A 14,876-nucleotide genomic window follows, 5' to 3' on the forward strand; every position below is an offset into this window, starting at 1 on the left:
TTGGCCTTGATGTAATATAAATATTAAATAAAGGATGTGTTATGGGTATATTTTAAGTTAAGGTTAAAAGGCAGTAAAGTGCCCTAATGTTATCTTTTGGTTGTCTTCCGTGATTGGCTGGACCTGGACGCACCTCCTACGTCATACAAAAACACTGCATCAACTTGTACTTCCGGAGTCACGACCCTTCTCCGCCATGTGCATGTGCCCAGCAGTTGCAAAGTGTCTGAAAGGTATCCGTTAAGCTACTTTTTAAATTGAAACCTGATCGAGAGGAAGGAACTCGCCTGTTGTTCCCTGTTCACAGAGGAAGCGTCGGCAGAAAGAAGAATGTGTCAATAGTGAAAAACAAGCAGGCAGCAGAAAAACCAGCGGTCCGGCGTGTTAGCTTGCCGACAGTAAGATTGGCCATGGCTCTGTACACTAAAGCCGCCCAGATCCTGGAGAAAGCTGAGAGGAAGCAGGGCGCGCTGAAAACCCTGGTTTACGACAGCAAGTATGAGAACATCAAGCAGCTGTTTGCTCTGGTCAGTGAGACCCAGAGGTTTTCCTCCGTCCTGGACGAGATCATCGAGTCCACCAAGCTGCTCAAACAGACCAAGCTGAGGGTGCACCTGGTGAAGGTGCTGGTCTACGACCTGATCATGGGCCAGGGGATCAAATGCGGTGGCTCCTGGAAGACCGTGATGATGAAGCACCGCGCCAGGCTGCAGGCGGCTCTGGCCCGCATGAAGGTGAAGAAGAACGTCAGTAAGGATCAAGACTTGCTCCCTGCCAGCCTCCAGAAGCAGCTGGCCGGCGTCAAGCTGCCCAGGTATGTGCGTGTCAACACCTTGAAGACCACCGTGGAAGACACTGTGGACTACTTGAAGAGAGAGGGCAATGCCTACCTGGGACAGGCCTCCAGGCTGGAAGACTTCACCCTGAAGGAGAAGACCTTTGTGAAGGACATGCACCTGCCTGAGCTGCTGATCTTCTCTCCTAAGACTGAGTTCCATGAGCACTTCTTGTACACGGCGGGCCACGTCATCCTGCAGGACAAAGCCAGCTGCCTCCCAGCCCACCTCCTGGACCCTCCTCCCGGCAGCCATGTTGTAGACGCCTGCGCTGCCCCCGGCAACAAGACCAGCCACCTGGCAGCTCTCATGAAGAACAAGGGCAAGCTGTTTGCCTTCGATCTGGATGCCAAGCGCCTGGCCACCATGTCCACTCTCCTGCTGAGGGCCGGGGTCACCTGCCAGCAGCTGGCCAACCAGGACTTCCTGAAGGTGGAGACCGACAGCCCACAGTATAAAGATGTGGAGTATGTCCTGCTGGATCCCTCCTGCAGTGGATCAGGTAGAGTAGACCTTGTGTGTATGTGAGTATAGTGTTGTCCAGATTTCTGATCACCTGTCTGCAGTGTTTACAGGTGTACACCTGGAAGTCCTTGACATCCCAGTGAATCTATGATCGCAAACAATCAGGCACTTATTATAAATTAATAATAAAAATATATTGTTCTTTTTACTCCACTTCATTGATGTGACAGATAATGCAATAAGTTCCTGGTCTCGGAAAGCAACATCTGATGGATAATGATTGCATGTAAATTCTTGCAGCTGTTAATCAGGGCTTTCAAAAAGGCTCAGAGAGAATCACTGTTTTGAAAGTAACTAAAACATGATTCTAGGATCTGATCTGTAATCTCTGCGTGTGCCTTTTCAGGTATGGTGTGTCTGGGTGAAGATGGCTCCTCTGCAGACCAGGGGAAGGTCCAGGCTCGTCTGTCCTCCCTGGCCTGCTTCCAGCTGCGCTGCCTGAACCACGCCCTGAAGTTCCCCTGTGTGAAGCGCCTGGTCTACTCCACCTGCTCTGTGCACCGCCAGGAGAACGAAGACGTGGTGCTGGCCTGTCTGCAGCAGAACCCTGGGTTCAGGTAGCAACAACAGCTCACAGCCACTAAATCATTTCAACATGCAAATATCTGGGCCTCTGCTTTTTTCCCTGTATCCTCTTTTTATATGGTCTGTATGGGTCATTTTAAAGGGATAGTTCAGTATTTTTAGGTGGGGTTGTAAGAGGTACTTATGCATAGTTAAGTCTGTAAGCTTATGGAAATGGAGGTCAGCACAATCATTTTAAGGAGTTTATGGGACACGACGCTGTAGCAGAAGTCAGCATTGTGCTGTTGCAGAAAAAAGTGTTTTCGCCACGTATCAGTTCAATTGTATGCTACCCCAAACTCCTTAAAATGACAGCACTGACCGCTATTTACATAAGCTAACATACTAACTATGCATAAGTACCTAAAAAAACCCACTTCAAAAATATGGAACTATCCCCTCTGCCAGTATTGTCAATCCTGAGTGAAACACAGGGACAGTTTTGAGGGTCAGCTATCAGTCCCAGAGTGTGCAGGTATGACAGTGGGACTTGTGCTTTTCCCTGAGTGTGTTGTGTTTGTTTATTTTCTCCAGGCTGGTCCATTTGCTGTCTCAGTGGCCCGAGCGTGGCCTGGATCCGCTCCCTCACTGTCTGCGTGCCAGCCCCACCAAGACCCGCACGCACGGCTTCTTTGTGGCTCTGCTGGAGAAACACAGCGACCCCGGGTATAAGATCCCAGAGCTTGCGCCTCAGATAAGGTAAACATTTTGGCATTCAGAGTATTGAAAAAAAAACTAATGTTAATATAATGGCTGTTTTGAAATAGGAGAAATATACAACTGCAAACCGACAATGTTTAGTAAAAGAAACACCTTCATTTATATTTTGGACCTGTTATTCATACTAGTATGAAAGAAGAAGATGAAGATGAAGAAGCTTCAGAGACAGAGGAGCAACAGACGCCTGCCACCGGACAGACTAACGGTCCTCCAGCCAAGAAGAAGAGGAAGAAGAAGAAGAAAAATAACAAAAAGAAGGCAGCGGCAGCAACAGTGGAGTCGATAAGGTAAATACTCGAGATTTATAGTTATTATTTGTGTAGAAAAAAAAGTAAACACTGTAATTAAAAGTCCTATTTGCTCAGGACAAGTACATTCAACAAACATTCAATTGATTTTTAGTTTTTTACATTCAAATGTTTCACTGGTGAATTGTATTGCTGTTCTTATGTCTGTCATTTGTAAAATGGAAATCCTTCAGTCAAACATTTTGTTCATCTTTGTTCATCTTGAAACTTTGCCTTTTGAGTACTTCTATTAATAAAAACTAATTTTTATATTACAAATTTTCAGAAATTATTGAATAAAAATGAAAATTTGGCAATATCTATCTAATTATGGGTAAATTTGCATCTAAAAATAATTTAAAATATAGATGTTGGATGAAGCCAGAGTTACAATATGTATTTAATTTTTCCAACATTTTAGTGTCTGAAGTTTTTACACAACCGATTTTGCATACTGCCTTTTATTTTTTAGAAATCAGAAAATACAGGTCTTAAAAATGCATTTTCTGCATGTTTTTTAAGAACAACATGTATCATTAATCAGACAATTAACAACATATGAACACATTCTTCTGTAATAAACTTCAGAATAGTGTTGCATTTTTAAAGTTCATTTTTGCGGTCTGCTCTGTCACAGTGAGTCTGAGGTGAAGCCACAGAGCCCGTCTACCAAGAGACGCGCCCCCACTTCAGGAGATGAAGATGAAGCTTCACAGACAGAGGAGCAACAGACGCCTGCAGTCGGACAGACTAACGGTCCTCCAGCCAAGAAGAAGAGGAAGAGGAAGAAAAACAAGAAGAAGAAGGCAGCAGCAGTGGAGTCAATAAGGTAAATACTCTGGCTACGTGTTATGGTATATCAGTCGAAAAAAAGAGAAATATTGTAATTTAAAAGTCCTATTTGCTCATGACAAGTAATCTCAAGGAACATTCAATCGATTTTTAATAGTTTAAATTTTTTTCAATTCTAATGTGTAAATGTGATCAAAATGATTCTATTACATGAAAATTTGGCTATAACTAACTAATTATGGGTAAATTGTATTTAAAAAAAAAAATTCAATCTAGATGTTGGATGAAGCCAGAGTAATTTTTTTTTAGTTTATTTATTAATCAGAAAATACTATGTACAGGTCATTAAAAATGCCTTTTCTGCATGTTTTTTAGGAACAGAATGTATCATAAACCATTTGTAGTCACATTACTTTGATTTAAAATGTAAATACATCACAAAACCTTATTGGCACAGACTTGTTTTTAGAATTTTTAAATTGTAGCAAATTCATTTTTGCGGTCTGCTCTGTCACAGTGAGTCTGAGGTGAAGCCACAGAGCTCATCTACCAAGAGACCCGCCCCCACTTCAGGAGATGAAGATGAAGCTTTGGAGACAGAGGAGCAACAGACGCCTGCAGCCGGACAGACTAACGGTCCTCCAGCCAAGAAGAAGAGGAAGAGGAATAGAAATAATAAGAAGAAGGCAGCGGCAGCAGCAGAGGTGGCAAAAGTGGCAGCAACAGAGGCGGTAACAGTTGCAGCAGCAGTTGCAGCAACAGTGGCAGCAACAGAGGCGGTAACAGTTGCAGCAGCAGAGGTGGCAAAAGTGGCAGCAACAGAGGCGGTAACAGTTGCAGCAACAGTGGCAGCAACAGAGGTGGTAACAGTTGCAGCAACAGTGGCTGCAACAGAGGCGGTAACAGTTGCGGCAACAGAAGCGGCAGCAGTGGCAGCAACAGCGGCAGCAACAATAGTGGAGTAATAATACATTTAAAAACTGGACTGCTCCAGCATAGATCCTGGAGGGAGGGAACGCTCCATGTTGGCACCTCATGTAGGGCATGTAACGTAAAAACGTGTAATGTGAAAAGTAAAGAGTTTTTTTTAATTGTATTGCTTCTCTTTGCCTCATTATTGCTGCAAAGCTCTCTGTTTATTTCATGTTCAAGTGTTTTGTGTTTCTCCAGAGAAGTGTCGGTTTAGTCCACTAGGGGGCAGAATAACACCAGCCAGCCTGCAGAAAGAGTTTATTTCCGGTTAAACAGAGTCTGCTATTGGTTGAGAAACACTCGTGTCTTTTGTAATGCACTTACGCAAACACTTTTGTAACTTGTTGTCCTCCGAAGTGGACTGTCTGTGGTTTGTATACGTCTCGAAGGAAAGTGAAGTGAATAGGTCTGTTGCAGCAGTTTTGAATGTTTATACGCTGCAGTATCAGACAGGTTAATAACGTTATAGTTTAGCTTGTTCAACTCAACCTGCAAGCCGCTTGTAACAGCAGTAACCCGGCGCTGGCATCAGGATGTCTCGGGTGCCCACAGTCAAACTGTCCGGAGGGCTGGAGATATGCCGGATCATCAACGGGATGTGGCAGGTGTCCGGGGCCCACGGAGCGGTGAATACAGCCAAAGCAGGTCCAACATGCACCCAGATATTAAATCAATATTGCAGAGAAATGTTTATTAAAAATATTTTATAACCCGTTATCTTAAACTGCACTGGTTGGCTATTTAACGTCAAGGATAATTGTACCAGACCAGAGTTATACATATAAATGTTTGAACTATCTCAGGAAAACATTTAGAACGTGTGGTCGACCGATATGGGGGTTTCAATGGCGATGCAGATATTTAGAGAGCAATTTGGTGGCTCATATAATGCCCGTATCGTTGCATTTGATAAATACAATTAAAGAATAATTTCAAATGAGAATCAAACTACGTTAAATGAACATTTATTAAAGAAATGTAGACAGAAAAATACATGAAATTAAAAATGTGCATTGTCTATTGCAATGGCATTCCCTGGTGTTGGCTCCGTCCAGCCATCTGTAATGATTTAAATAGAAAGGAAATCACTAACATTTACTGTTTTATTTTTTTTAACTGGCCTCATTCATCTCAAAATGCCACTTATCGGCCTATTTCTATATAGGCCTACACTATAATTAATTTGAACATCAGAATTGAAACATTGAGATTTTGCCAACTACCCTCTCTCTACCTATTGCATATTGTTAATAAAAGTAGTAGTTATATTAAATAATTATATATATTTCTTCCATGAATGCATCCCTCTTGTCTCTCCAGTGGAGGCCATGCAGAACTACGTTGACGCAGGTCTGACCACATTTGACATGGCAGACATATATGGGCCTGCAGAGGAAATATTTGGACAGTTCAACAGCCAGGTACACAAATACCAACCTACATGTTTTCAAGCTGTAAAACTTTTGGGTATAGTGAGCAAGTGTGATTAGCTAAAAACTTAACCTGCACACTGGGTCAGTCTAACATGCTTGTCTGGTCAGTTTACATCTTTTCAACCTGTGACATTATTATGATTATAGAGGCAGAAGGTACGATGATGTGGCTAAAATGGGTGATGCAACTTTGAATAATGGCATTGAGTTTGGTTGTATGGAATTCAAGATAAACCTGGGTGTTTGGGTTAAACAGGTGAAACATTGTACAATTTTCTTATCTTTATGTTGTAAATGTGGGATTAATCCTACTCCATGGTTTATAACGTGAATACTGGAGTGGATTAGATGTGGTGAATTTATATCTTTCACTGTTGATGATAGTGTGTGTGTGTGAATGACATTTTCAAGGAGACAGAAAGTAAAGCAAGAAATATATAACAAATATTTATATTACTTATAAACTTATACTCATATAGGCAAGTGGCAGAGCGTAAACCTTTAAACATTTTCATGTACTTTTGTATGTAACTGACATTGTTAAGAGCAAAATGTATTATTTAATCATGTAACTGAGGTAAGTGTGATGGATTAACAGTTTCTCTTCAGTCGTTTGTTCCTGTAACTTCAGTCCTGCTTGGTTATTGATGTTTGCCATCCAGCTACTTGTGACTGTTCCACATAGCTTCAGAAACTGAACCTGCTCTCTCACTGCAGGCACAGCAGCATGAGAAGTAGCTAATGCTTTCTTTTACACACACACACACACACACACACACACACACACACACACACACACACACACACACACACACACACACACACACACACACACACACACACACACACACACACACACACACACAGGGGCGTAGCACCAAATTCTGGGCCCCTATACAAAAAGTCCTGATGGGCCCCCTGAAAGGCGGTCTTACATTACACATGGCTCTCAGAGCCAGACAACTCCACAATACATTTATTTCAGGAATGACCAAATCATTACTTTTACCGGTGTTTCCCCCAGAAATGCCTTAGTCAAGGTGGTCACTGGCCAGGGTCACAGGAGGTGCGGCGCAACGCGCCACGGCAAAAATGTTGGGGGTATTTTGCTCAAAGATGCCAATGCGCACTATAGAAATAAACAACTGTCTATTTGAATACAACAGACACTGACCTTACAGTTGTGCAATTTTGTTTGCTATGTGCAGGTAAAATTTTACGGACAGTACAAAACACAATTAAAGAAAACTTCTACTGTTTTGGTGCAATGCTATGCAGACACACTAAATACAAATAATAGACCATACACTTGTGTATGCACAACAAGTGCAAATTCAACTTTTTAAAGTTCCTTTATGGATGGGGGGCTGTGATTATTCTGGACAATAGGCCTACTGTGATGCGATAGCCTATAATTCATTAATGGTTATTATTAGCATACTTGCTTGATTTATTTTTAAATACAAAGGTTATTGGTCGTTTTGGAACATGTCTTTCCCAATTTAAAACATAAAAATAAAGCAGCATTGAAAATTCAGAAAATCAATCTTCTTGTCCTACACTAGCATGCTGTTCTACAAATAACTCAATAGTTGAAATAATAAATACAATGTGTTTTCCCCTTAAAATGTCTAAATGCATTTCAAAGACAGTAACAGTGTGGCACTTCTTTAAACTTACTGAAACTTGCCTGGGCCATCACTCTCATGTATTTATCAGACTTTTCTTTGCACTGTCTGAGCGGATAGATAGGTTGTGTTGCCACAGTGATGTGGAGTCTTAAACTGTTCTAGCTTTGCCAGCACTTATATCTGTACAGCTAAATATCCCCATAGAAACATCGCTGCGTTTATTTTCGCCACAAGTTCAATTCAATGTCGGCTTGCTCCTGCTTACTGTCCCGCACACATGCCTTAGTCATGCGCAGGCCCCTGATCTCCTTGCAAGGGTCAGGGGCCTATCATGAGCCAGTCAATTATTTATTTTTTTGGAATGGCATTGTTCAGGGCCTTCGAAGATCGGGGCCCCACATTCAGCTTAAAAGAAAAAACGAAAAAAAAAAAGATTTTTTTTTCTGATGGGCCCCCCTCTGCCTTGGGCCCCCCCGTGACTGTCGCACTTTCCCCCGCAGTCCGTCGGCCCTGCACACACACCCTCCCTCCCTCTCCCAGCGCGGCTCTGATGTCTTGTGGCTGACATGCTGTGACAGTCTAATGGTATCGACCGTTGTCTCAGCCACTCACCTGGAATAATGTGCAGAGAAACAGAGTGCTTTTCTCAACCAACCCGCGTTTCTTTCTGTCGCGCATTTGATCTCATTACACATGCTTTCCAGGCTCTTTGTCACTGCTACAATTAGTTGAACAACAGGTATTTCTTAACAAGGGATCAGAGGATATATAATTGAGCATGAATCACGATAAATAACACTCACAATATGTTGATTATTGGGATAATTGGTAATGTACTCACTTCAGTGACTTAGAAAAAGCTGTCTGGCTGGCTCATGAAGAACCGTTGAATGATTTCTTGATTTATTTTGCCTAAAGGGGGAGCTGTGTCTTTCCAGTTATTCCCGGATAGCACCTTGCATCTCCCCCAATTTTTTTTTATTGTATTTTACTGGCAAACATTTGGGTCCTGTCTGATGCAACAGAAATGTTTTTTTAACAGTATGTTTTAGAGCCGTTTTAAGAGTTTCATGAATACTTTAAAGTTTATCTGGATATTATTATTGTAAATCGTGATTCTTTTGGCTAGAATAATTGAAAATGTTTGCTCTATTTGTAGCAATAAAATAGTAAAAAAAACTATTGTGATGAATCAAACAATCAGCAAGATATATAGATATAAAGCATGCTAAATATAGACTATAACAGAAAAGTTCTAACTACAGAAACAAGACTGATCTCCATTCATGTTTGTAATTATACATTTCTTTGTGTGATGTGTAGCTGAAGAGCACATTGTCGGGGAAGGACATCCCAGCTGTGCAGAGTTTGACCAAGTATGTGCCCAGACCAGGACCAATGGATCGCAAGGTGAGCCGCTGTAAAATTGGTCAAGACAAGAGGGACAGTTTTATCCACTAGAGAGCAGTGTGTCTCTTTTATTAAACGTGGACAATCACCATGCCGGTCTACTGCACAAATTTAAAGCTACATAGAAAATCCTCAGTTAGTATGAGTCCCATTAACTTGTTCCTCTTCTGTCCTTTTGATCCATGAGATTTCTACTGTGGAAACAATTCACCCAAAATTTCAACCTCACATCGTTAGTGATCAGATTTAGTTTGTGGTTTCATGTGCACTTAAACATGATGGTTTGCTTTGTAAATTTGAAACTAAACAAAGATTAAAGGACCACTATAACTGTACTACTAAAATAGTATAGTATAAGTGTTTCTCTCTGTGTGCAGGTGGTGGAGAAGGCACTGCAACACTCCATGACCCGAATGCAGGTGGACTTTCTGGACTGTGTTCAGTTCCACTGGTGGGACTACAGAGACAAACGATACCTGGACGCACTAGGACACCTGTCTGACCTGCAGCAGGAGGGAGTTATACGTACGTGTGACTGTGCACAATACACTCTCTAAGGCTAAGAGAAGAGCCAAAAATAACACTTCAGTTTACGTTTAAATTCTATACAGTTATACACACACATATTATTCTTGAGCGATATATTCGCTGTCTGATAACGACTTATCCAAAATATATCGGTGTTATAATAAAGCATTTTACAGTTTTATTGGCTGCATAAATGAGTGCATTCTGAATTGCTTCTTTGTCAGAGCTCTTGACTGCTTTTGGAGTCAATATGGATCTTATTAACACAAGCTCCACTTACACCTGAACACAACTACAGTGACAACTCCATCCACTGAAGAAGGCCATGAGGGGTAGTTGAAAGCTATAGAAACACCAACTGGACCTTGTATTGAGAATGTTTTGTCAAGCTGCTGTTGGATCTTCAAACTCTATTTAATTAAAATGGACATCTTTTCTGTTTTCCCTTCAGGAGAGCTCGCCCTCACTAACTTCGACACACAGAGGCTGGAGGAGATAACCAACAGAGGCATCCGCATCTCAAGCAACCAGGTAACACCACTCCTCCGCCCGTGTTTTCCCATCAGACTCCCATGATGTCTGTCTGTGCCCTCTTCTACTCCTTCAGTTCATCTGTTAACCCTATATTCAATGTGACCATCATGCAGGTTCAGTACTCTCTGATTGACCAGCGACCTGCGGCGAGGATGGAGCAATTCTGTCTTGCCAACAACATTCAGCTCCTCACTTATGGCACCCTGGGTAAGATGCAAAAATGTTCTTAAAAAAATGCACTTGTTGTATATGAACGTCTTTATTTGCTTGACTTAAATAAATGAACATCACTCCACAAGAGCAATTGCAAAGATTTATCTCATGTCTACAGCTGTAAGCTGCAACATGTATGGTGAACATCATTCATGGTGATATCATTTTATAGTGTAAAGATGTAAAATGGTGGGTTTCTAAAATGGAGTAGGTCGCGGTGACGTTACATCCTCCTCCTCTGCCCTCCCCCTTCATGGATTTTGCTCCAACTGTGCATCCCATCGCCCTACCGTCCTCAATGGTCTCCATCTTTGCCCTGTTTTCCCATCCGTTGCTTCCCCTTACCCTTCTTTGTTTTTCTTCTTTGTTTTTTATCGCTCTACCTTCCCTCGCTTCAACCACTTCCTCCTCTCCATCTCATCTTTTCTCTCACTCCCTCCCCTATTCCTCCTCTTACCCTCTTCTACCACACTCGCCGACACGTTTTTAACTTTCTCCGTCTGCCTCTCTCCTCCATCATCCCTCTTTTCACCATCTTTTTCATCCATCCCTTCCCATGCTCTCAGCTGGCGGTCTGCTCTCAGAGCGCTATGTGGGGAAGGCGGAGCCCAAATCCAGGGCAGAGCTGGACACCGCCTCCCTCTCTAAGTACAAGAACGTGATCGACTCGTGGGGCGGCTGGAGACTGTTCCAGGAGCTCCTCGTCGCCTTGGAGACCGCTGCCAGGAGACAGGGCTGCTCGGTGGCCAGCGTGGCGACGCGCTATGTGCTGGATCGGCCCGCAGTGGGCGGGGTCATCGTGGGCTGTAGGCTGGGCGTCGCAGGGGCGGGGCAACACATCTCTGACAGCGTGCGTAGCTGCAGCCCAGACCTCCTTCTCACGGCGGAAGATCACTCCGCCATCGAGGCAGTGACACGGCGCTCCAGGGACCTCATGGCGCTGATAGGGGACTGTGGGGATGAGTACAGGAGCTGAAGGGGAGGAGGGTGGAGGGTGGAGGGAGGGGTGGGGCAGGGGATGACTGACTGACTGGATGTGACAGATGGGGTGAGGGGGAACAATAAAATGATGCAACTGCTGATGAAATTAATTTCCGATCTCCGTTAGAATTTGTCGCACTTTTCCCTGATTTTGATCAAAATGAGTTTCCCGACCACAAAGACTAGCTGCAGCTCTGTCAAATGTTCTAAAGAGCATTCAGTAACTTCACTTTATTGCTCCTTTTATTCAGCTTATGAAGATTAGGCTATGTGCCTCATACAAAGTGTAGTTAAACAGAACATGCTCATGCTGCCAAAGTGCTTTTTTAATTTGGGAGAAAAGCTTCTCACTCAGACTTGAAAACAGATGCACAAACAAAGTTATGTGACTTGTTTACATTGATGTGACTTGTAAGTCCTTTTGTAATAGAATTAAGAGAGAGTGCATTCTCACTTCAGTCCAAAACAATTTAAATATATCATTCTATATTTTCTGGTGTCTGAAAGTTGAGTTGAATACATTTTTATGAATTAAAAACACCCTTGATTATGTATTGTTATATGTATAAGTGTTGTCCCAAATGTATCAGCAGTAGATAAATAAATATATAGACAATGCACTGTTCATTGATATTCCTTTGTGTCTGAGGAACTTGCCAGGAGGTAGACTGATGGCGTGTGTGTATCGAGGGGGCGGGGGCTCAGTGAGGTGGAAGTAAGTGGGAAACCCTGTAGCACTGTCTGCCACTGTATATGTCGAGAAAGCGATAAAGTATACACACAAATATTACAGAAATATTAGTTCCCTTCATTATGCAGAGTTCACTCAAAGCATATTTGTATGAATGGTTAAGAGTTTGACAGCCTGGAATGTCTGGGTCATTTTAATTGTTTCAATTGCTGAGTGCATAATTAGCGTGTGTTTTTTAATGTATGGGCTACATGTAATTAAGTCATCTGTGTGTGCCGGGAGCATGTTTTAATATGTCTTAGCATGTTTGTATGCAGTTTTGAAGCCGCTGAAGCAGCAGCAATTAAGTATGACAGGAGGTGTGTGAGCCACTCCACATGTATTTGTATGTTCTATATTGTGTGTGTGTGTGTGTGTGTGTGTTGGTTGGCTGTGCATTAGTTGAGCAGAATCCACACGACAGATTGACAGATACACTGACAGATGCTTAGATGGCAGTCGGAAAGAGATGCCCAGCCTGTTTGAACTCCCAGCAACTGCAGTGTGTGAACACTGAACGTATACACAAACACACACACATACACATCTGTCAGTCCATTTTACTTTTCACCCTCACACACACTCACAGCTGACACATACTGGCTACCTCTAAAGCCAGACAAGCCCCTGCTGCGCTATAGGATTGAGGTGAAAAGGGCGCCCCAAATATCACATCTAATCTGCTGTGGTCTTTTCACCAGCTGGAGTCCATTCAGTACAGCATGCATGGAGAGGATCTTACTGTAGTTCTGCATATGTAAGCTCCACTTTAAATGCACACACATTTAGAAAGATGTAAAACTACTGCTTAAAGCGTGTTAGCAGTCCGGTGAAATGACCCTTTGGGCATACGTATATGAAGTACCCTTTTTCACCTTATTTTGTTGATTTTTATTTTCTAAATTAAAATTAGGTTTAATAAGGCTAGATGTTCCAATACGTTTTTATAATTACTAGGTTCATCCGACTGAATAGCTTGAAAATCCGTGTTTATAGTTTTTGCCAATTTCTCTTGCACTGAAAGTGATTGCTTAGACAAAAGCATCTAAACCTTAGCTTTTGTAGCCATAGGAACAGAAGCCAAGAACGACTGCGCTTGCAATTATTTTTCAATGCAAAATCCCTGTGATAATGAGTTCATTATCTTGTGATCTTAAGAAAACGGATCTTGTTTTTTTCTTGATAGAGAAAAACAATAGGTTACTTCTTATTACCGCTAATACTTTATTAAATGCTGTTATATCCTGATCACAAATACATTTTAATTTTGATAAAAAAAAATTGAGTTTTATTGTGAAAAGCAAATAATTAACCTGTTATCATGAGATCATGGCATTAAAAAATATTTGACAGAAGGCTGTTCATGGCTTCCGTACAAAAGCACCAAAAGTTCAAACACATTTTCTGCTCTGCACTTACAGAAAACTAAAAACCTTTTCTTACATTTGATGCTTTTTTTCCAAGAATGAAATCTTACAATCATTGGGAAACGTTTCTATTAAATAAATTAAAAAACATTTACCTAAAACTGGCAACCCACAAACAAACGCATGAAAACCCCATAGTAAGTGAACACCACTAAGCCAGAGACCCAGCAATACCAGGAGTGCTCTGGCAGGCAGCTCCCTTTTGTGAGAAGAGAGAGATGAGTAGGAGTAGAAGGAGGACGAGAACAAAGAGAGCGCAGCCCAACCTCAGTAGCTACCTGGTAGCATCCATTACACGGACATTTACCCTGGATAACAGGTATATCTTTAACTTTCTTTACTAGACACTAATTGTGTCATTGTGGCACATCATTCTGCAGCGCAGTACAATACAGTTTATTCCTGTTGTATTATGTAAGTGCTCTTCATTGAACAAAAACAATAGATGCTGTGCTGTTTAGTAAATGTTATGCAGCTCTGATGTGACTGTGCAGTATGACAGTAGAGTATCTAAATAAAAACTTAACAAATGCAATCATGTTCTTGAATTTCCCACACAGAACTGTAACAGTTGACTGTTGCACTTTAATGTTACTGTAACTATTGATCTTTGAGTATGAGTAATAGAAATCCAACATTGTATTAATTAGGCTACTGTAGTGTATTTACACTTTCGGTTGTGTTTTTTGTTGTTGTATGGCCTTTCTATTTTTGTGTTTACTGTACTTAATGTTTCATAGAAGCCTGCCAGATAAAATGAAAGAGGTATACAATTTACTAAAGACAGCAGTGTTCAGTTTAAAGTACAGGAATGTGTTTTGGCTGTGTGTCAGAGTAATTCAAGTGGTACATGTTTGTATCATTTTGTTGCAAAAATTACATTTTGAAAAAGGATTGTTAGATTTGATTGCAACTGCATTTTGACATGAGTGAGATGTTTATCTCTAAGTGTTGTGTCTAATTTTTTTTTGTCTGTAAAGTACTTCACGCATATTATATTTTTCAGTCACACACACCCCTTGCTGTCCCATATGCGTACACACTTAGATATGCGAAGACTGCATGAATCTTTCGGATTTTCAATTATTAAAACACATTAAATATACACACCCCATAGTAGGCTACTACAGACTTAAACCCGCCACCAAGGCATTTTCACCTAAACATTACCAACATAAGAGCAAGGTGGGGCTGAGCTACTATACATATTTAAGGTCTTATGACCCACAAGACACTTTCTGCTTCCTGACTGTCCTTAACCATTGGGCAGAGATGGTAGGAAAAACTAAATAC

The 14,876-nt window shown here is 41.7% G+C and overlaps 2 protein-coding genes across 2 annotated transcripts; both read left to right on the forward strand.

The window, feature by feature from the left end:
• The first annotated feature begins 197 nt into the window (after positions 1-197).
• Positions 198-4,820, forward strand: nsun5 (NOP2/Sun RNA methyltransferase 5). Its single transcript, XM_080030661.1, has 6 exons — positions 198-1,338; positions 1,708-1,918; positions 2,460-2,624; positions 2,774-2,932; positions 3,570-3,761; positions 4,242-4,820. The coding sequence occupies exons 1-6, from the start codon at positions 411-413 to the stop codon at positions 4,687-4,689; spliced, it is 2,103 nt and encodes a 700-aa protein (XP_079886787.1). The 5' UTR covers positions 198-410; the 3' UTR covers positions 4,690-4,820.
• A 251-nt stretch (positions 4,821-5,071) lies between these two features.
• On the forward strand, positions 5,072-11,421 carry LOC307252914 (uncharacterized protein; the record flags this gene model as incomplete). Its single annotated transcript, XM_080030736.1, has 7 exons — positions 5,072-5,341; positions 6,017-6,117; positions 9,084-9,170; positions 9,548-9,695; positions 10,150-10,229; positions 10,346-10,439; positions 11,012-11,421. The coding sequence occupies exons 1-7, from the start codon at positions 5,230-5,232 to the stop codon at positions 11,419-11,421; spliced, it is 1,032 nt and encodes a 343-aa protein (XP_079886862.1). The 5' UTR covers positions 5,072-5,229.
• Positions 11,422-14,876: the final 3,455 nt, after the last annotated feature.

The sequence above is a fragment of the Ammodytes marinus genome (assembly GCF_949987685.1).
Source record: "Ammodytes marinus genome assembly, chromosome: 7".
NCBI classification, from domain to species: Eukaryota; Metazoa; Chordata; class Actinopteri; order Uranoscopiformes; family Ammodytidae; genus Ammodytes; species Ammodytes marinus.